The sequence below is a fragment of the Monopterus albus genome, unplaced genomic scaffold (assembly GCF_001952655.1).
Source record: "Monopterus albus unplaced genomic scaffold, M_albus_1.0 scaffold13.1, whole genome shotgun sequence".
In the NCBI taxonomy this organism is placed as follows: Eukaryota; Metazoa; Chordata; class Actinopteri; order Synbranchiformes; family Synbranchidae; genus Monopterus; species Monopterus albus.
Window position 1 is genome coordinate 260266 of NW_018127893.1, and position 21477 is coordinate 281742.

The 21477-nt window shown below is 39.7% G+C and overlaps 2 protein-coding genes across 5 annotated transcripts in view; one reads left to right on the forward strand and one right to left on the reverse strand.

The window, feature by feature from the left end:
* dlst (dihydrolipoamide S-succinyltransferase) overlaps positions 1 to 6909 on the reverse strand; it is an 11341-nt gene extending 4432 nt beyond the window's left edge. Inside the window, exons 1-10 of one of the 2 annotated variants that reach the window (XM_020590819.1) lie at positions 6742 to 6909; positions 4974 to 5007; positions 4825 to 4864; positions 3763 to 3824; positions 3579 to 3653; positions 3199 to 3254; positions 2702 to 2810; positions 1184 to 1360; positions 919 to 1004; positions 689 to 786 (exon numbers count right to left, since the gene is read on the reverse strand). In XM_020590819.1, the coding sequence (XP_020446475.1) occupies positions 689 to 786; positions 919 to 1004; positions 1184 to 1360; positions 2702 to 2810; positions 3199 to 3254; positions 3579 to 3653; positions 3763 to 3824; positions 4825 to 4864; positions 4974 to 5007; positions 6742 to 6804 (800 nt within the window). In that variant the 5' untranslated portion in view covers positions 6805 to 6909. Of the gene's footprint in view, positions 1 to 688; positions 787 to 918; positions 1005 to 1183; positions 1364 to 2701; positions 2811 to 3198; positions 3255 to 3578; positions 3654 to 3762; positions 3825 to 4824; positions 4865 to 4973; positions 5008 to 6741 lie in introns of both variants that reach the window. The other variant, XM_020590818.1, reaches the window with a different exon arrangement.
* Positions 6910 to 7654: 745 nt separating this feature from the next.
* On the forward strand, positions 7655 to 18306 carry prox2 (prospero homeobox 2). Of its 3 annotated transcripts, XM_020590817.1 has the most exons (6): positions 7741 to 7799; positions 11211 to 11249; positions 11351 to 12785; positions 14589 to 14696; positions 16064 to 16258; positions 17498 to 18306. In XM_020590817.1, exons 3-6 carry the CDS (start codon positions 11355 to 11357, stop codon positions 17663 to 17665), a joined length of 1902 nt encoding a protein of 633 aa, XP_020446473.1. In that variant the 5' UTR covers positions 7741 to 7799; positions 11211 to 11249; positions 11351 to 11354; the 3' UTR covers positions 17666 to 18306. The 3 variants fall into 3 exon arrangements, with proteins under 3 accessions (XP_020446471.1, XP_020446472.1, XP_020446473.1); XM_020590815.1 differs by lacking the exon at positions 11211 to 11249 and having other exon boundaries at positions 7655 to 7799; XM_020590816.1 differs by having other exon boundaries at positions 7723 to 7799; positions 11211 to 12785.
* The last annotated feature ends 3171 nt before the right edge of the window (positions 18307 to 21477 follow it).

Below are 21477 nucleotides of genomic sequence, written 5' to 3' on the forward strand. Positions count from 1 at the left end.
GTAACTGTGGGAGATTTGGAACTAGTTATACCTTCTCCAACATATTTCTGAGGGCTCCTCTGTGTGCTTTTTGTACACCACGAGCTACCAATGCGTAACTGAACACGTGCCAGGTATAGACACCAGAGTGTGTCTCGTGCAAGGTACACAAGATGCAAAGTGTATGCAAACACTTAAAGGCTTATTGTTCCAAATGTTTTCGTAGTTGTTCCTCCCCAGCTTATTTTGGCCTTGCATGCATTACAAATTTCAAGCTTTGTATCTTCTTCGCTCACAGTAAAGACCTTGAACGGCAACAACATTTCATGCGTGCGGCTGTGACGTTACTGTCTGTGCCACTGTGTATGCAACGTGAACCGTCATATCTGTAAATGTGACCAGCAAAGAATCAGAAATCTCAGACTGATTGGCCAGTGACAGCCAGTCATGCAGAAAACGACCAATTCCAGTCTCCAGCCGATCAATCAGTGCATCTTTGCTTTAACTGGTACTGCACATACATTATGCATACTGTATACATACTGCCCTGGTAATGGCTAAGAATATACACAACATTTGAACAGAATTGGACCGCTACACTTAGTGGCTTTCATTGAGGTGTTAAAGCAGCAGAGCACCTTTTGCATTTATTATCCAAAATAGCACCGAGGGCTTAATAATGTAGGTTAACCAATTTTAAATTTCCTACCTCATGTCGACCTCATTAAATGTAGTCAACATAGCGCAGGTGTTTTGCGCTTCCTTCAGTCTCTGGGCAATTCTCAGTCTCATGCGGTTCATCTTAACCTAAATTACAAAAACAGAACTGTTAGAAATATCAGTCTCAATAAACTGTTCCCAACTCTAGTCTAGACCATTCAAAAACATAAAAGACACCCCCATTTATGTTGAGATACTGTGGTGATTTTTGCACTTTACCCTGCTCTCTGTTCTGGCTGCTTTAGCACCTCCCTCTACTTGGGCCCCTGTTGTAACTGGAGCAGCAGTGGGCTTGATGGCTGAAACTATGGAAAAGTCAAAGAAACAATTAGTATCTCTAGACATCAGTTTAGTGGAACTAGTAAAGGCCTCCGCCTACAGAAAGCGTAACAGTGATTAAATATGTGAGCTGGAGGTCAAGGGCACAAATGTCAAGCAACACAGTTCTCACATGACAAAGACCGTCTGTCTGATGACAACTAACCTGGTTTGGTGTCCATAGCATGTGCTGGCACAGGTGGCACTGGGGGCATAGTGGTGGGAATGGGGCCCACAGCTGAGGGTGGAGGAGAGGGAGGGGGAGGTGGAGCAGCAGAAGGCGGTGGAGGGGCCGCAGCAGCCGGAGCCTCGGTTTTTGGAGCTTCTGCAGCTTTTAGAGCACCTGCTAAAGACACAGAGGTGAACAGAACAATACAGGTTTAAAAGTGTTTTCATAATTTAAGAAATTAATTGAGAGAGGTTAAACTCATTACAAATATTCTTAAATTCTTCAGATGCAGAGGTCAACCAATCAAAGTATAGATCACCCAGAGGCAAAATTTCAGATGTTGTGACTAGAGAGCAACTGAAAGATACCTGTAAGAGAATCAAATTTTGCAGTAAGGGGCTGATAAATTCCAATAACCAGCAGCCTATCACAATTATCACTTTTCCAAAAGAGAGATTTCTAGCTAGAAATTCAAAAGATTTTGCTCTAGACACAGAACTAACAAGAGTATTATGAAAGCATTTTTTCACAAAAGTTGCTACAGCTCCCCCTCCAGTAGACCTGTCACAGCGAAATACACTGAATTCTGCATCCTTATCTATTTTATCAGTTAGCCAAGCCCCTGAAAGCACAAGAATACCAGCATTTGTTTTCTGTGTATCACACAGTCCAACATTGATTGTAGGCTGCATAGATTTATATGTCTAACACCAAGACCCTTATGATGAGACAAACTATGAATATCCAGATCAATGTTCTGATCTAAGCACTGCAACCGCTTGCCTGATTCCATCCTTTCCATTAGAGCATTCAGAGGAAGAACACAGACACCAGTACAAACCTTGATTACATTACCTAACTCAGACATCTACATATATTCACTCACTATGACAGCAACTTTAAAAACAGGTTCATCACAGCAAAATTTCAAACTTGTCAATCATCAAGTACGAAACTCTTTTGCAGATTCAAGCACAAGTCCCATGTTACATGACAGTAGCTGGGTGCCATGCAGATTTAGAGGTCTCTCTTCAGCAAAGCAAACCAAGGGCTCAGATCAGTGTGCAGTCATTTTCTGTCCTTTTCCATCAGTGGGATCTCTAGGTGTGCTATGATCCAGCTAACCAACCTGAGTCACCACAGTTCATAAATTGTGGCATGTTTACAGACTGTTGTGGCTCAATAGGACTAATATCGCCAGCTATCATCTACATTAACTTATAATAACCTTTCTGCGCACATTGTAACAACTTGTTTTGCACAAAGAAAACATTTACACACCAAGCAGTCCAAACGGAACCACTTAAAACAAGTAACCTCTGTATACATGTAACATTAACACAGTTGTACATTTTTGCTAAGAAAAGAAGCAAATACAAAGATCAATCTTGGATTTTCAGGCATCAATAACTGAAAGGTTCAAAGAATTGCAATTAATCAGAAAATTGATATTTGTACTGTACATAGCCCTACAATATTATGTTGTGTTTTCTGTAAAAATCCAGTACCACACACCTCCTTTTCTAAGCTTGAAGAGGGGTGTTCCTCCCTCAACCTTCCCTCCATCAGGGACCAAAAGCTCCTCAATCACTCCAGCAGCAGGAGAAGGAACCTGCACCGATGTCTAAGAGCAGGGGGGGAAAAGAAATAAAAATCAATCTCGAGCTTGAAACAGAAGTGTAAAAAAAAAGTCCCAGGATATTTTCTATATATCATATTCTTTTGTGATTTGGCTGGTGTCAAACTACCGAACGCATGCATTTTATTTAAGTTTGCTGAAGTGTAAACACACAAGTTCAATGTTTTTGTTACAGTTTTACTAAATTATTGAAAAATATTTGAAGGAAACTGTCACTGCATGCTGATGTGGAGGCAAACGTTATTTATGATAAACAGCCACTGTCATTCATGCTGAGCAACATACTGTATTTTAAAGGCTTTCACTTCTGTATGCAAAGCAACCAGCAGTCACAAACACTATCATTTTTTAAAGGGAATTTACTTAGTTTTACCTTATCGGTTTCAATTTCGCACACCACCTCATCCTCCGAGACTGTGTCTCCAACAGCTGTAAAGAAAAAAAACTTTGTTTCAGCATCTGAACACAAAACAACTACCTTCTGCTTTACTTCAGCTGTGATTTGTGCAACTAAGAAAGAAAGTCACTTTCGGCTTTTCCCGTTTAGGGGTCGCCACAGCGAATCGTCACACTGGCGACTCGCATGTTGACATTTGGCACGTGTTTTACGCCGGATGCCCTTCCTGATGCAACCCTGATTCGAACCCGGGCCGCAGCGGCGAGCGCGCTGCATCTTAACCACTAGCCTACCAGGGACGGCTCCTGCATCAGAAGCAACTAATGCATGTTTATTAAAGAAAAACATGCAGTTACCTTTATCCCACCTTACATCTCCCTCTGTGACAGATTCTGCAAAAGCTGGGGTCTTGACTGTGACAACTTCATTTCCTGGAGGACAGAGAGTCAAAGGAAATGCATTTCTTCACTCCACGCCTCAGCAGTTGCTTTTTATGGTCAGATAAGTGTATAAATGAAAGGCATGCAGGTTAAAACATACTGTAGGCTACAGATGTCCTGAAGTACTGAATTTGGAAGACACTGGGCCACGGATCAGATTTTCTGAAAACCACAAAAAAATATCAAGAACACTCAGAGAGCGCATGCACCTCCGCCAGAGCACAACATTGGCTCATGCAAATGGGTCCCCTGTGAAAAACGAGATTCAGAACACCACAAAATGGGTCAGAAAAATCCTCGATAAGGATTGGATCTGGATCATCTTTTAGGCTGTGATAAGCAATTATACTCTGCATCTTACATAAACATTTCAGGGTTCTACCTTCATTATAAACCAAGTTATGGCAGAAAATGTGTTTAATGTGGTTTGCAATGTTAACCCTAAATGGCCATCAAATCCAGAATCCAGATCAGATCTGGATGAAGTTTGGTTTGGTAACAGACATCGCCGCCCTAACATTTAACCATAACATGATTTTTTTTATTTTGTCCTACGTTAAAGATAAGAACTTTGACATTTTTTGTGACCTTGACCTTTGACCTTTTCTGGCAAGTATGCTGATGGTCCATCCAGCTGTTTATCCATAATTGTGCTAACCAACACACACACACAACCAAAATCATAACCTCCTTGGCAAAGGTAAAAATGAGCTGAAAAGTAAAAGGGCTATGACTATGTCAGCTAAGGTGACACCTGAGGGGCTGAAGATGGTCTATTAAAGCAAACGTATTCATTAGGTCTATGGTAAATGGTCTTATACTTGTATAGCGCCTTTCTATGCTTTTACAGCACACTCAAAGCGCTTTCACATTATTGGGCCATTCACCCATTCGCACTCCCAAGCACTCACGCATTCACACACCGGTGACATCACCGGGAGCAACTGGGGGTTCAGTGTCTTGCTCAAGGACACCTCGACATGTTGACTGGACAAGCCGGGAATCGAACCGCTAATCCTCCGGTTAGGAAGCGACCTGCTCTACCTCCTGAGCCACAGCCGCCCCTAACTGTAACTATAACTGTAAGGTGTGCTTAAATTCTAACTGCAAGGTTCACTGTCTCTAAAACAGTCTGTAGTGTTTTTCGTGTGTGTATACTTACAAATTGTTGTTGAGTGTGATAGAATGGCTAGCTGATAGAACTGTTGGAGAATTGACAAGAGAAGCATGTAAATGATGTCTTGCAGCAGGATTATCCAAAAGCAAAGACTGGTGTTTAAGACTCCATGCTTTAACAATAAACATGTATACCTGCCGTGGCCCGACGAGCTAACACATTATTCCCCTGTGAAAAGATACAGTGAAGCATTACAAATTGTCTCCAACTTTTCAAAAGTGAAGCTTTGCTGGAGGGGGCTCTTCCAACATGTCAGAAAAATATGCACCAACAAGTTGGCTAATATTGATATAAAATTAAACAACGCTGAGAGTGTTGTGCAGTTCAGACTGCACACAAATGCCAAAGGAGTCAGCAACAGGAAGAGAAACCAGTGCTGACAGTCAAAGGTCACCTCTATGCACTAAAGAGAAACCTTTGACATAATTAAAATGATCTGGCAAGTAGCATGTGCGGTTTTGCATGTGAACTGAACCAGCAAATGCATAAAAGATTTTATTTATTGCGCGTTTCTCTTTTATATAAGAAATACACACTATGAAATAACATATGGAATTATGTAAGAAGAAAATACATGCAAAATATGTTTTCATTTTAGTTTCTTCAAAGCAGTCAACCTGGCATGGTCTTGGCTTTCTCTCAACTGGCCTCATAGTCACATGGAACACTTTTCCAGCAGTCTTAAAGGAGTTTTCACATATGTTGAGCACTTGTTGGCTGCTTTACCTTCACTTATATTGCATTGTTCTTTTTCTTGGTCAAATAGCCCTTACTTAGCCTGGAGGTGTGTTTTGAGTCTTTGTCCTGTTAAAAACATTAACTGATGTCAGCTCTAATCTGGGATGGTATTAACTGGCAATTTCTGAGGCTGGTATGAATCTATCCTACATCGCAGAGGTAACCCTTGGTCTTCCTTTACTGGGACAGTCCTCATAAGAGCCAATTTCTTCTTAGCAGGGGATGGTTTTTGTAACAGAACTGAAATTTTCCAGACTGACTAATCTTCATGTCTTAAAGTAAGAATGGACTGTCATTTCCCCTTAATTATTTGAAAGGTTGTTGTCATAACATGCATTACTACAGTAGTCAAATATGGGCTATTTGCTGTATATCTACTATGGCACTAACAGAGCTGGCAATCTCAAACATATTAAGGAAGCAAGAAACTCCCCCTGACAACTTTTAAAAAGGCCAACTTGTTAAATTAAAACCATTCCAAGTGACCACCTCACAAAGCTGGTTAAGCTATTGACAATAATGTGCAAAGCTGTTATCAAGAAAAATAGTAGCTAGTTTCATTTTTCATATCAATGTGAAAAGTATTTTTGCTATGTTTACAAGTTATTGCTTACTGCTACATAATTCCTTGTATCATTACATAGTCTTGCCGAAAATTTACAACCAGAGCTTTAATGATATTTGACTTTGGTTTTCATGCAACCAATCTAAATACTTCCACTTTGTAGTTTGCTCATAAACCATAATATGACCTCACAAGACTACTAAAAGCAGGCAGCTAACCTACCCGTGCATTAGCATGCCTAATGGTACTGCATGTTCAAGCTAACTGCATAATTAAACATTATTGGATAAGTTGCCCTTAACTTTACATAAACATGGACTGGTACTTTTTGCTTAGGTCAAACACCTAAAACATTCGCGTCAAAACAAGAGACCAACCCAAAGCAGAGGACATTGTTTGAACTATGAGGGAAAAGTGTCATACTGTCCTTGGTTTACAATGTTACGGCCTGTCCGTGGCCTGCAGCAGCCAGCCGGCTAATGCTAATGCTAGCACTAACAGAAATGAACTGACAGAAGCTACGACTCCACCCGCAACCAGAGACAGCGACAAGTCCTGTTGCGAGTGGTAGTGACATCGTTTTATGGCATGTCGCCTACCTGGCGGATAGCAGAGAGGGAACGGCCAAAATTTCTAGTGAGACACCGGGAATGGGATAGCATGGTGTCCGTGTGACAGCACCCTGTCAACGGAAGAGCAACTTCGGTCACACCAGCAAACTAGACATGCGCAAAAACCAAGGAACTCGTGTGGGACAAACCAAGTGCTCCGAATTTGGGGGGAAATAACTTCTGTGGTCCCTTCTGTCCCCTTGCGTCTACGGGCTACTGAGTAATGTAACAATCTACAAATAAATTGTAAATATAGTAAATATGGCTTCAACCATCTTTTACAGATAGCGTACAGGTAATATCATATCATATCATATCATATCATATCATATCATATTATCGCACAGAGCACACAGCATTGTAAAAACATAAATATAAAAAAATAATAAAATAACGTAATAATAATAAGTTAAAAAAAACTTTAACAAATGACAAATTAGATTAAGCCTACCTACCCATCTTTGGGTTGGTAGGCTTAATCTAACAACAAAGATGCTGTAGCCTATAAAGCAGTCAGTCACCTATTTTTTACGTTATGATTATATTTGTAATTTAGGCCTACCTTATTGTAAAGTTCGAGTGATAAAGTTGTTTTTTAGTCCTTTCTTCTTTGTGTTTAGGTGTTCTGCGTCTGTTTCTCTGCTGGGGAACCTGCCCTTCGGAAACAAATAAAGTTACTGAAGGGCTGAAGAATATCAGTAGACTGGCTACATACAGGTCTTACATGAAGTACAATGTGCTGACCATGTTGTTCCTTCCCAGTTATATTAGCACAGAATTATAGAGCTATGAACATTGATGAATATTTCCAAATTGCCCAAAGCACTGAATGAGCTTCAGGTCCATCACCTTTGATACCCAACCAGTAACTAATTGCTCACCTAACAAATACTTTCTTTGGACAATATAGCCTATGTGGATGATGAGCATCGCTTGCACATGGCCACGCCCCAGCTCCGTTTGATGCATCCACTCCCCTGCACTCCCACTGTTCACCTCACAGTCAGCGCAGGCCATCGGCTCGACAGCACGTATCAGCGCAACAGGTAAGGTCCCATCACTGCCGCTCACTATGTGTGGAATGTGGTTAAACTGCAGCCCTGCAGAAGTATGTCAAGGTGCACGTCTGCAGACCATTGCGTTTCAGACTCATCACTTTCAGTCTAGTGGTTTTTAATGAGAGAGATCTACGCTCGTGGGTGTTTTTGACACTTTCACAGATGCTTTTACAGCTAATAACTATATTCACTTTAGGCGAGTTATGAATGGAGTTAAGTGTTTGACTGTTTCAGGTATTGTAACTCAAAAATTAGAATTATGTATAACTTTTTTTAGGTTAAAAGTAGACATAAAGCTGTACTTCATTTGATATAGTTCCAATCAAAAATTTGTAGAAATCGTTTTTTTTTTAATTTCAGATGTAAATATGTTGTTCTTCGGAAAGTGAGCATCAGCTAATGCATCATTTATCCTCAAAGCAGTAGTTGTACATGTTATATTGCAATGTTATATTGCAAAAAATATAGACAGTGTAAAGAATAAAGAAAACAAAATAACTCACTGTCTACAAATTATAGGAGATTTAAATTATGCCAAACGTTGCTTTGTTTATGCTCTTATAGAAGTTTGAGCTTTTTCCCAAAGTCTCATTTATAGCTTGTTAAAGTAACAACATAAGTGACTTCTAAAACTTAGCACATTTCTGATATAGAATTTATTGCATAGAAATATAATGTAGAGTCCACTCCACTTGTATGTACACCTGGTTTTTGAAATTAATTTGTTTTGTGTTATATCACAAAAGAATTTCATAAAATGGCACTCAAAGGGAATGAAGCCAGTGACCACAGAACTGAGCTTTCTATTTTTACTAGTGAAGCTCATCCTAAAAAACAAAAAGCTTTTCATTATACATATTTTCTCTTGTAAATAATAGATGCACAGAACGTTACTTATGCGTGGACTGTGTCTTCAGGGGCATATTCGGTTCTTCTTTTTATCTCTTGTGTTAACCATTGTTGCAAACTCAAGATGAAAGGATAAAAGCTAAAGCTAAAACTGCCTGAAGTTCACCAAACAACCAAACAAAAATTAACCAAAGACTAAAAATGTGTGTAAATTTATTTTAAAACATGCCTTTTCAAGTAATAGGTTAAATATATTTACTTACAAATTTTCTGAAGCTGTGCAAGTAAATTAAGCCTTGAAAATGGATGCAGTTCCCACAGGTGTTCCAACTTTTGTTGATTACTTAAAACAACAAATTCTACCTATACAGTGACAGTGCTGGAAAATACTGTGTTCTTACACCCGCTCCAGCATTCTTTGCAAAAAGGAAATTAACAAAGGAATTCAAACCTTTTCAGTGTTTCATCCTATACTGTAGCAGAAAAAACAGACAGTGTAGAAGAAAAGCAACCTACTGTACATTTTAAGGGAACCTCCGCAACAATGCTATCTATATAAAACAGTATTTTAAAAACAAGAAGTATAAATGTAAAACATGTTTTAAATTTTAGATTCTTCAGAGTAGCCACCTTTGCTTGTTTTTGGCTTTCTCTCAACCAGCTTTTGCAGCCTTGAAGGACTTCGAGTTCCCACATATGCTGAGCAGTTGTTGGCTGCTTTTCCTTCACTCTGCGGTCCAACTCATCCCAAACCATTTTGCTTGGGTTTAGGTCTTGTGATTGTGGAGGCCAGGTCATTTGATGCAGCCCTCCATCACTCTTCTATTAAGTCAAACCTCCATAGCCTGGAGGTTTGTTTTGGGTCCTTGTGCTGTTGAAAAACAAGTGATGGCCCCACTAAGCACAAACCGGATGGGGATGGTGTGCTGCTGCAAAATATTGTGGTGACCATGTTGATAGTGGCTGAGTTTGGGGACTGTCATCAGTCAACCCCCACAGCATCACTCCTCCTCTATGCTTTAGTGGTGTGAACCACACATTCAGATTACATCTGTTTACTTTCTCCGTGTCTCAAAAAGACATGGGACCCAAAAGCTCAAATTTGGACTCATCAGACCAAAGTACAAATTCGGTTTATTGTCCATTCCTTGAGTTTCTTGAGTTTATTCCTACTGATCTCCTTCAGTAGAGTTTTCTTTGCAGAAATTGGATTATTACAGCTTGATTCACGCCGTCTCCTCCAAACAGTTGATGGTGAGATGAGATGAGAACCAGTTTGGCTAGTGCTGGTCTTAAACACATTTAGAAGGCAAGTTGCAAGTGTTAATTTCAAACAGTCCAGGCATCTACCTCAAGAAGCTGGTTGAAAGAAAACCAAAAATGTACAAAGCTGTAATCAAGGCAAACAGTGGCTACTTCCAGAAATCATGAATATGAAAAATGTTTTGCTGTGTTAAACACATTCTTGCTTTGGTAGCTACTTCCATGGGTTATTTCATACTTTTGATGTCCTTCGTATTATTCTATAAAACAAAAAAATAGCGGTGAACTACAATGTGTGTCCAAATATTACTGTATTAGATTAACACAATATACTTTTTCTCTGATATGTAGACATTACATGCATGAATTATAGGAAAAGTGATCAAGAGTTTCTAAAGAATGTTTTTAATATTCAAAAGTGCACTAAAATTTAAATCCATTTTAGTTTTTACAAAATTTTGTTTTATTTAAAGTTATTGAACTGCTCACGTATGTGGACACCATGCAACAAAGGAGTAAAATGGGGTGTAAAACCACAGCTGGCAATAAGGAAAATCATATCTATTTTGGGTTATGTTTTTTTATGTAAAATTAAAATTAAGAAACAACAAAACATGCTTTAGGAACAACAGAGATGAAAAACCCAAAGTAATATTCACAGTTGTATGCATGTGTAAAGTTGGAATCGCTGCAGTACTGTTATTTTGTAGGATTACTATTGATAATATATTGGTTTTTCTGGTTATCATAATATTAATTAATTTAAATAATCTTTGATTAAATGCGATAGATATAATATCAGGTTACACAAACAAGACTTGTAATGTAATTTAAGTCCTCTGTTGCATGGTGTCCACATTCATGGACAGTAGTTTTTGGGGGGTATAAACACTACATTTCACTCTAAATTTAGGTTTACAAAACACAGAGATGTTAATCACAGTTTCCTGTTCATACTAATATTTTTTTCTACCTGTCTTGATCTTTTTGATCAGAAGGTTTTCACAGAGGTTTCATCAGCCATCTTGGATTGAGGGCTTTTGGAATACAAGATAGTAGCTACTGTTACAGTATTGATACTGGCCAAAACTGGTTTGGAGTACTCTATAATGTAACCAGAAATCGGAGTTAAATTAACACACACAAAAACTCCATTATAAGCAATATAGAAAATTACATTTAAAAACAGTAAAGGGATTTAAGGCTACATGTTGTTATCTTATTCTTAAAATGGGTCTCTTTCATCACTTATTATTTTAACTGTGTTCATTGTTTGTGTCTTTTCAGATTGCTGCATTCCAAATAACCTCCTAACCAGTTTTCCCAGTCAGCATGAACCTCAGTCTTTCTAACCAGAACATGCATAACTCCAGTGAAGGCTGCCTTGGGGACGACAAACCTGACATCATGTTGCCTTGTTTCCACAGAGCCATGTATGAGGAACCTCTGCCCTCATACTCCAGCGGATCCATCATCTCTCAGCTCCTCCGCAAGACCATCCACAACAAGAGGGCACTAGATGAAAGCCATTTCTACCTTTCCAGCTCCACCCCCGCTGACTCCAGCCAGGAGGACCAGAGCAGTGTCTCCTCAAAAGACAGCATGGTGGAAGCTCAATCCCCCAACAGTCATGCTTCTACAGGAGCCAGCGCAGAGGGGGAGCATCACGTGACTGACCACTTGCAAGCCAAGAGGGCTAGAGTGGAGAACATCATCAGGGTCATGGTGGGTTCTCCCAACAGCAGGCAGCATGGACACAGTGACACAGATACCAGAGACACGAGGGAGGCCAGAGAAGCATTCAGGGAGAACAAACGTAAGCAGAGGCTGCCTCAGTATCAGGATCACAGTGCTGGGGGGCTGCTGGGCAAAACACCTGGATGCTGCAATAGTGAAAACTGCAACACCAAGCACGAGGAGTGTCACAAGCTGAAAGAGCAGCTCCACAGCATGCAAAGGCTCCTGCATCAGCTCCAGGAAAAGTTCCTTCAAGTTTACAACCAGGAAGACAGAGATGAGATAGAGGTTGCTGCTGAGCATGACATCCCGGGTGAAAGCACTGAGGTGCAATACGTACACTCTCAAGATGATTTTAGAAAGAAGAATAGCAGGATGAGTACAGAGTATAAGGACCAAAGGAAAGTAGTAAGCTGTGTGGTACACCAGAGAGAAAGTCAGAGTCTACAGGAAACCCTTAAGCAGGAGCTCTCCAAGGCTGTTAGTGAGTGTGTGGACAGGGTGTTCAAGAAGGTGTCTTCCGCAGGGCTGGACCTCTCCTCTCAGTCACATATGTCCTCATCTCCAGAAATGCAGCTAAGCATGAGTGCAGACAGTAGGAGCAAACTGGCCAGCTCCACACAGGAACAGCCCCAGGCCGAGGAGGCTGCAGTGAAACCCCGGTCTCTGGAGTACTATGAAAACTCTGAGGCCCAAAGCCCACAGGACCAGACAGAAGCATTATCACTGGTGGTCCGCAAGCCAGCAGTGACACCCCTGAGCTCAGTCACCCCAACAGTGACACGGCCCTATCCTGTGCACCAGACATCATTTCAGTTCAATTACAGCACCCCTCTGCATGACAGCCAGATCCTCGAGCACCTTCTCAAGTATGGACCCCATTCCAGCTTTGGAGGTTTGCCTTGCATGCCCCCATCACTGGACAGGACCTCCCCAGACTCAGTGGACCTGCCCTGGGATACCATTGCTATGAGGTCCAAGGTGACATCCAGCCACCTCAGCCACCACCCTTGTCCCTCTTCCCTGGGGGCAGTGATGGTCGACAACCTGTGTCTTCCTCACGTCAAGATCGAGTGTGGTGAACTGCAGAGCATGGCTGAACGAAACCCCTACATGTCTCTTAATATATCCTTTAACTGAAATGGCATAGTCTGAGCTGAAGTGATGTTGCCTTTTGCATTTTTCTTTGTTCAAAAATGAACTGCACAGCATTGTTGTGGTTGAAATTAAGAATGATCTTGTTACTTCACTGACATAAACTATCCATCCATCCATCCATTTTCTATGCCGCTTAGTCCCAAACGGGGTCACGGGCGACATAAACCATATAAATATAAAACAATTAATACTGAATAGTGCACTTTATTTTTAAAGGTGTCATATCAAAATGTCACAATTCTGAAGTATTTTGATTACAACAAGACATATTTGATAATATCTTATATACACTGTACAGTATTTACCTAATTTTATAGAAATGCCCTGTATTTCAGCTTTTCCATTTGAACAATGGCTGGTTGAGGTTCATAGCTGCATGGGCAGTTCCAGTAACAAACTTCAAGGAGAATTTTTTTTCTTTGATCTTGCTAACCCCATAGAAAATTACAGCATCTTCTTTAATCTGAGCCGGGTAATGACTTTAAGTCTAGAAAAAGACAAATAAAAAGGAATACAAGGCTTTGATAAGAATTGCCAGGAACAAAAGCCAATTTTTCAAAGGCAGAGAAAGCACTGGTTTCTGTTTCAGGAAGTGGCGTTTTTTCAGACTTGAAAAGATGCAGGACCTATTTCTCCATCATCAGAGTGATAGGGGTGCATCTAAAAGGTCACATCTGAGTGCTGGTGAAAAGCACAAGTGCCTCCCAACCATAACACTTGAGCTCTTGTCTTGAGCATTTGTTGTTGGATACCTTTGTCAGACTGTACATGATTGAAATAGAGTGCAAGATAACAGTGTTTTTGGCTCATAGGAGCTCAAAGAAAATTACTGAGACAAGTTGTTCTGTTCAGGGAAAAAGCCGGTGGTCAGAAAGTTAAATAACTTTTTTTTAAATGTTGTGATATGATTAGAATAATATATACATTTCATCATTTTTTAAATGTAAGTAAATTAAAGTAATTTATTATCACTCATAAAAAATGATCCTTTAAAAGGATCTTAAAATCATCACAGAAGAGCTTTGTTTCCTAAACCCTGTTGTCACAAGGCACTGGAAAGGAATATAATGTGGTGCCTTTATGCACTTAACCCTCCTGTTATGTTGTGGGTCAAATTGACCCACGAACATAACAGGAGGGTTAATTTATCTTTACAGCGCAAACAGCTCTGCTTCTCCCTGAACATTACTACATACATTTTTTGTCCAAACTTGCTTTTTTCAAAAGTAGGGTTCCTTAATAAATGTATGGTGTGATGGCCTGATAAGGAAATATTATGACTACAGAGGAAATGCTCCTGAGCATTTTATAATAACATTTACACCATTTAAATTGTGTACTACATAACCAAAAAAATAAATATATAGAATCTGTAACTTTTACTTTTTGTAACATTTAATCAGATTTTCCATTTTTGCATTTTTTCTTTTAGTAAAACAATATATTGTAACATATGGCATCTTTAAATCAACTCAATTATATTAGAAGATCAGCTTCTTTTTCCAAACATTTCAAAACAAGCTGTCTTAACTGCCAGACATGAAGTGCTTTGCTCTCTAATTAAAAATCCCTAATCTAATTCCTAATTCTGTTTTGCCAATAAGCACATGTTAGGGTCATTATTGACTCCCTGGTTAATGCCGAGCTGTTCTTTAGTGAAATTCAATTTAGCTGAACATAATACTCTGATCTGCTATCACTTTGCACAAAACTGTATGCTGTGTGTTATATTTAATTGTCAAGTTTTTCTGCCTTAATGTGGATGTGAACATCCAGGAGGGTCTCACCCCAAGTCATCTGAAGAAGGCAAAGCTCATGTTCTTTTACACCCGCTACCCCAGCTCCAATGTGCTGAAAACCTTCTTTCCTGATGTCAAGGTAATACACATTTTTTTAAAAAAGTTCAGTTTTATTTAATGTGTCAAACAACCTGCAGAATTGTTTGTCCTGTGTTTAACTCCCCGCTGTCTACTTGTCGGTGTGTGTCTGGGACAGAAAAATCAGCAGTGTGTTGGAGGAGAGAAACAAAAACACTGAGGGTTTAAATAACAAAGCCACTGAGCTGCTAGTATGTCCTGGGGGCAAAGAGAAATACAGGGGCATTCTCTCTTTAAAAAAGCCTCTCCAGTCAGCAAATGGAGCGACAAAGGACTCTGTAGGAGAGGCATTGCTATTGAGTGTCAACACAGAGTTAGTATTAAAGACTTGTGCGGTGGTAAGCTGGCCCTAAACACAACATCCTGTGTATTGTGGCCTTGGTCTTGTGTCATGCCTCCCCTACTATCTCCTCTTTTTGTGTTTTCTCTTGTCTCATTACCTACATCTTTTTGTTAGCGCTTCTTATTCATCCCATTTATCCCCTCATTCTCATTGTGCCTTCATGTTTGTAGCAGCATCTCCCACTCTGTCCCACCTCCCTTCCAGTTTTCTCTGAACACCTCTCGACTTTCTCTTCCATCTCCTCTTCTGGATCTGTGAGCCAGTGCAGGCCAGTGCCTTTCAATTTGCTCTGACCCCCAGGGGTCAGGGGGGAGGATGCTGTTGCTGCAGCCCTGCGAACATCTCCTCCTTGCTTACAATCCTGTGGTGGGAAGTGGCACTGAACAAAAGACCACCTAATCCCAGTGTCTGATTCCATCCTATCAGTCTGAGTCAATGAGAGGGAAGCTTCCTTCTGTCCTAACGCTGCCTCTTTCTCACCCACCACACCAGAGAGAAGAGCCGTCTCTGATGCCCGCCCGCTCCTTAGGCATTTTTTTTTCTGTCTTTCTGGATGACAAGATAGAATAACAAGACTAATATCAAGACTGAGTTTAGAAATACAGAGGCCTGACAGATGTTTTTTCACCCTGGACATTGGTGGGAAAAGATCAGAGCAAATATTGTTGTGACAGACCTTTAGGTGGAATTTTGCCCTATAGGTCCTAAATTCAGGGGTTTTTGTTTTTCAGTGTAGAGGTTCTAATGCCAAAACATCAGATAGACATTTTATTTGTAAATGAGGAGCATGGAGATATAAATATTTTTTCATTTCTCATTGGAGTCTCATATTGAATTCTGACAGCACATATTTCATTTCAAGCATGACCTCAGTTTTTATTCGCCTTCTTTAACAACAAGCTATTAACTGTCTTGCTAAAAACTGAGACATTAGATGCACAGATGCTTGTCACTGTATTTCAGTGACAGAACTGTCCCTTGAACTTATGAAGCCAAGTTGCTTTTTCCCCCGTTTCCATTTCCAGTTCAACCGTTGCATCACCTCTCAGCTGATCAAGTGGTTCAGTAACTTCAGGGAGTTCTACTACATCCAGATGGAGAAGTACGCCCGCCAGGCCATTGTTGACGGCATCCGTGATATCACAGACCTCACAGTTAGCAGGGACTCAGAGCTGTTCCGGGCACTGAACATGCACTACAATAAAGCCAATGACTTCCACGTAAGTCAGTCATCGGTCGTCCTCTTTCATGATGCACTTTGTATTATTTGCATAAAGCAATATCTGATTTTTGCCTATTTATATAAACTCTGTCCAGCAGTAGCAAAATCTATACATTCTATATAGCACCACCTCTAAGCTTGCTAAGTGATACAGTGTGTCTTGTGTTTTTTTAACCTGTTAGTGTACCTTGGTCATTTTATGGGGCGTTATGTGCAGGGCTATTTCTGAGTACTTGCTAACATGCTATCTAAGGAAATACTGTGTCTAGCCAAGAAATAGTTTGCCACTTAAACGGACATATTCATCACTAACCTGATGAAGTAGAGCTCTACCATATGTCTGTGGTCATGTATGTTAGTGTGCCAAGTTGTGTGTCACACTGCACCTGCAGCCGGTCAACCTTTACAGCCATTAGCTAAACTCTAGAGCGATGCTTTATCAAACTGTGGGAAGAGGAAGCCGCAAAATCCCTTTAAAACAACTCAGGATTAGAGGACCAGTACGCCTCAATGAGGCCGAGATTGCTACTGATGCAGAATGCTGAGAAAGATGCTGTGGATTCCGAGGGAGAAGGCCATTTGGTGGGAAAGAGGCGAGACAGTTTTCTTTACGTCGAGACCAAGACATTCATTTCCCAGGGATGCTTTTGTGTCAGGAGATGAGGGGAAAGAAAACTAACTTATGCCAACAACTGTTGTGCTAAATGGCCAGTGGATGGGAAACAAGGGCTATCAGAGGGAGGAGGTTTCTCCCAAAATCCATTGCATCTAGACTTCATTTGTTGAGATGATTTTATGGATCCTTGTTTAAGGGCCACTACCAGATTTTGACCCCAACTATAACTATACCATACCTTTACTTAACCGCAGATATCAATAAGTTTATACCTACACATGTCGAGCTCAAGTCTTTCACATGAATATAATTATTTTAAACTTTAGCTTCCTGCCTGCAGGATCCATAACCACACTTTGTTGCTTGGTTGTATTCCTGGTATAGCACTTCACTAGTAGTTAGTTAAGCCCAAGAAAACAAGAGTAGCTAATCAAAATGCATGTGTATTGGTTTAAAATTGCAGAGAACAAAAAGATGAGCTCCTTTCATTACTTTGAATGTTTGACAAACAGTTTTGGTTTTTAACAAAGTGCAGAGTGTTATTTCTTAATAAGATATCAGAAAAAGGTTGTAACTAGAATGACCTCACTTGTAAATTTTTACTTTTTACTTCTTTTCCAGGTTCCTGACAGATTCCTGGAGGTTGCTGAAATCACCTTGCATGAGTTTTACAATGCCATTTCTGCAGCCAAAGATTCAGACCCCTCTTGGAAAAAGGCCATATACAAGGTGATCTGTAAACTGGACAACGACGTCCCAGAGGAGTTCAAGACATCTTCATATTTATAGGCTGAAGTGGAGAAATGTACAGGTGAAGGAACTGGTGTTATTTTATTTGCAACTTAACAGTATTATTTCATCATTTCTTGTAATGAGCTTAGTGAAGTGAAATGTAGATGTTTCCTGAATAATCATTTTGTAAATCTGTAAAAACACACATGGTTTTAGAAGTTAAGAATAGTCTAAAATATTGGGTAGTTTGCTTTACCAAAAAGTAATTACTGATAAATATTAATGTTCCTGTGGATTATTCTACTGTTTAGTATTTAATCCTATAATCTTCTTCAATACATTAGCTGTAGAGAATTACTGAGTTTTAGGAGTGCAGAAATGTTATTAAAAATGTTATTATTTATAGTGTAGCTTTAGTTGAACTGAATTTTTTTTTTGGCAGTTATTGTCAGTATTAGTTTGCTTTTAAATTCCACTTTTTTCATACCAGCATGTTGTGTAAATTTTCAAAGTGCTGCTGTTGTTTGTTGTATAATGATTTATAAGTATGCTGCAAATTATTATCTTGACAGAATGTGCATTTAAAAATAATGCAACGGGCTCTGATGATTTATAAAGGTATAAAGGCTGTGTAAAGTACAATAAGTTTTAGATATTTCAGTCACAAACATTGAACTGGATGACTATTGAAATTAAAGATGAACTAAATTATAACATAAAACTAGTGTGTTATGGTTTTCTCTGGCAGTGTTTATAAGAAACAAGGCCCACAAGGTAAATGCTTTATTTTTGGTTGTAAATGTTTAACTGTGTGCAAAGCCCCTAAGGTGCCTCTAATCCTTGTCCAGCAGCCAGCTGCTAAATGTCCCCCAAACTATGCTGTTCGCATTGTTCACCGAGGCCAATTCAAGTCAACTTTCTAAGGCCTGCATTCATTGTGTGGCCGATGCGGATGCGAACAAATGCCACGTCTTAAAAACAGCCACAATGCATTCTCTACTAATGACTAATGCCCAAGGTGACCTCATATCACAGTTGTGCCACCAAAGCAAAATTCCACAAATCCGCTGACTCTTTCTTCCACTCAAAGTACACTCATCACAAACACACACACACACAAGCATGTCTGGCATATCACAAAATTCACAGATGATGTCTTGAGCTTTATATAAACCATCACTGCAGTGAATTAAATGTGATAAATGTTAATTCTCTGTCAATTGTATATTTCACCATGAATGAGCATACAATAGTAAATCATTGTAATTTGGGTTTTAATCACACTGTGAGAACTGTTATTGTATGTTCACGGGTGATTTTATGACTGACAACCTACAGCACAGAAATCCTGCAATGTGCCTTTCACAACAAAGCACGTAACACCATCAGTGCTCCAAACCAAACATTTAATTGGAAAACCTGTTAGGTGCCCAAGCACCAATTACATCAGAAATGATAACATTAAGGAAATTAAAACATTAGTTGGACTGGTTAATGACAAAGACTGGAGACAATAAACCTCAGTACTCTTTTAATAAACTTTTTTTTTTAATTAGATCAGTCTACTTTAGTAAATCAATTTACATTCTCAGTTTAATTAAAATGCCTCTTGAACCAAAATGCTTTGATCCAATTAATTTGTTGTGTGACATTTTCTGAACAAGGCCTCTGTTATAATGAAAGAAAAGAAAACAAAACAAAAAAAATACTTCAGCTGTTTAACTGCCTCTGGCTGACAAACAGTACGACATGAAATTATGCTCTGTATTAGAGAATCTACAACGAAGCATACTTTATAATGAAGATGGAATAAAAGTTAAAGGCAGCGGGAGGTGATCAAATTAAAACACTGTGTATGAACAGATGCTCTGTGTTGTGCGTTTAACTTCTTGAAAATTCAATGAAATACTAATGTTGATGAAGCGACTGTTGTCTTAGAGTCTCGCACTGAAAGCGACAAAACGAAGAGAATTTATATCAGAGCCAGTTTCCTAGTTGTTGAAGATGAATGAACGTGATCAGAGAAAAGAGTAACAGCATCATCTAGTGATTCTCCACTGTAATACATCACGCTCCACTCGTCTCACTGTCAGCTGACTCGTTTTTGATGAGTTTGATTCTTAGTGATGATGAAATCTTTAAACTGAAATAAACTTTATAAATCAGTGTTTTAAGCTATTAAATATGCAGCAACGGATTAGGTTGAGCACAAAAATTTCCAAACAGGGGTGCACTTGTCATTGTAAACCGCTGCCGGGATTTTTCCTCACAGCAAAGACTCCAGGGAGGCGGACACTGTGAAATCTTTTGTAATCATCAGCATCATGTTTTCTACATTAGTGATTTAGGAAAGTGTGGCTGAATGTGCTCGGTGCATGTCTGTGAGTAAGAGAGTGTTGTAATATTAATGAAAAATGTAGCCTGCCTTCTCAGCAGGGTCCTGAAAAGACAAAGCCAGGATCAAACACCCAAGGAGCTGTGGGAGTGGGGCACTGGGACAGTCCCTCTGTTTAATCTCTTGCTCAGAGATAGAGGCTGATGCTGGGAGGGCGCTGGGAGCAAATGGGAGTGCAACTTGAGGATGGAGGCTGCTGACTTTAGGCTGCCCTTCAGACATCCACTTCTTGGTGTAGTTTGGTGTGATCACCAGTAAATCTTTATTAATTTTAATTGGAGCCCCCATTTAAAAGAGCAATTAAAGCGGATTAATCGAGCCCATCCCGTATAATGTCTTCTGTTAATTAGTTTGTCAGCACTGTTTTAATATCGCTTAATGACTTCATATTTCAGGGATGACATTAAAGGGATGCTAAAGGAAAAGAAATGGCCTTATCACAATGCACTGCTTTAATGGGAGATGTCCCCCACCAGTGGGCAAGGTCAGGCCTAAGGCCCCTGGGGAGGAGGAGGCTTCAGGGTGGCGCCGAGGCAGCCACCTTTAGGGAGACACTGCCTCACACACACTGCCACACAGTCAGTGTCACTGCTGCAGAAGCTACTGCAAGGTTCGATTTTGTTGGTGTCAGAGGTTTACATGAAAGATTCTGAAGGAAATACTAGCTCTGGTGGTTTGGGTAATACATTATAACATAACAATACATTGTACACTGTAACTGCCACCTATTTCAAATGTAACAGTGTTATTTTTTGACAGCTGCTCTTTGGGGTTGGCCACCAAGAATTCCACTAGATTGTATTAATTCTGTGCAAACATATTGTACTTAAGTACAGTTTTGAGGTGCCTGTACTTTACTTGAGTATTTTCATTTTGTGCTACTTCTACTTCACTTCATTTTAGAAGAAAATACTGTGCTAGTTAAAACTAGCTCCCCCTTTAGCAGCTGCAACATTAAATGTAATGTACACAATAATGCATCAATAAATATAATCCAATAATATGATACACTGACATTAAATGTGCCGTTCTGCATACTGTATTTTATATTTAGTACTTGAAGTATATTTTAATGCTAATACTTTAGTACTTTTACTTAAGTAACATTTTGAATCCAGGACTTTTACTTGTAATGGAGTATTTTTACTTTGTGGTACTGCTACTAGAGGATCTGAGTACTTCTTCCCCTACTGGTTAGGCCTGGGTAAAGTATCAGGGTAAAATAATACCCAATGACCCAGTGTTTGTTATGTATGTGATGATTCTGTGGTGTTTGCTCTCTTTCAGACACTGTACTAAAGCTAGCAGTCATCAAAGGCGTAGAGAAGATACTTGTTCTACTGAACTGTTTCTGTTCCAAACTGTAATACTTGATGTTTGAATGGCTCATAATGAACTTCCTGGAGTACCTTAAGACTAGGCCAAGAGCGTCTTAAAGTTTTTTTTTCCCGCATCCACTTTTTACTGTACATTT

Excerpts from the sequence above, each read along its gene's own strand:
- prox2 (XM_020590815.1), top strand. The coding sequence starts at position 7,693 with ATGGCCACGCCCCAGCTCCGTTTGATGCATCCACTCCCCTGCACTCCC. Across the intron at positions 12,786-14,588 it reads ACCCCTACATGTCTCTTAAT|ATCCAGGAGGGTCTCACCCC; the intron begins ATATCCTTTAAC and ends GTGGATGTGAAC. Across the intron at positions 14,697-16,063 it reads CCTTCTTTCCTGATGTCAAG|TTCAACCGTTGCATCACCTC; the intron begins GTAATACACATT and ends TTCCATTTCCAG.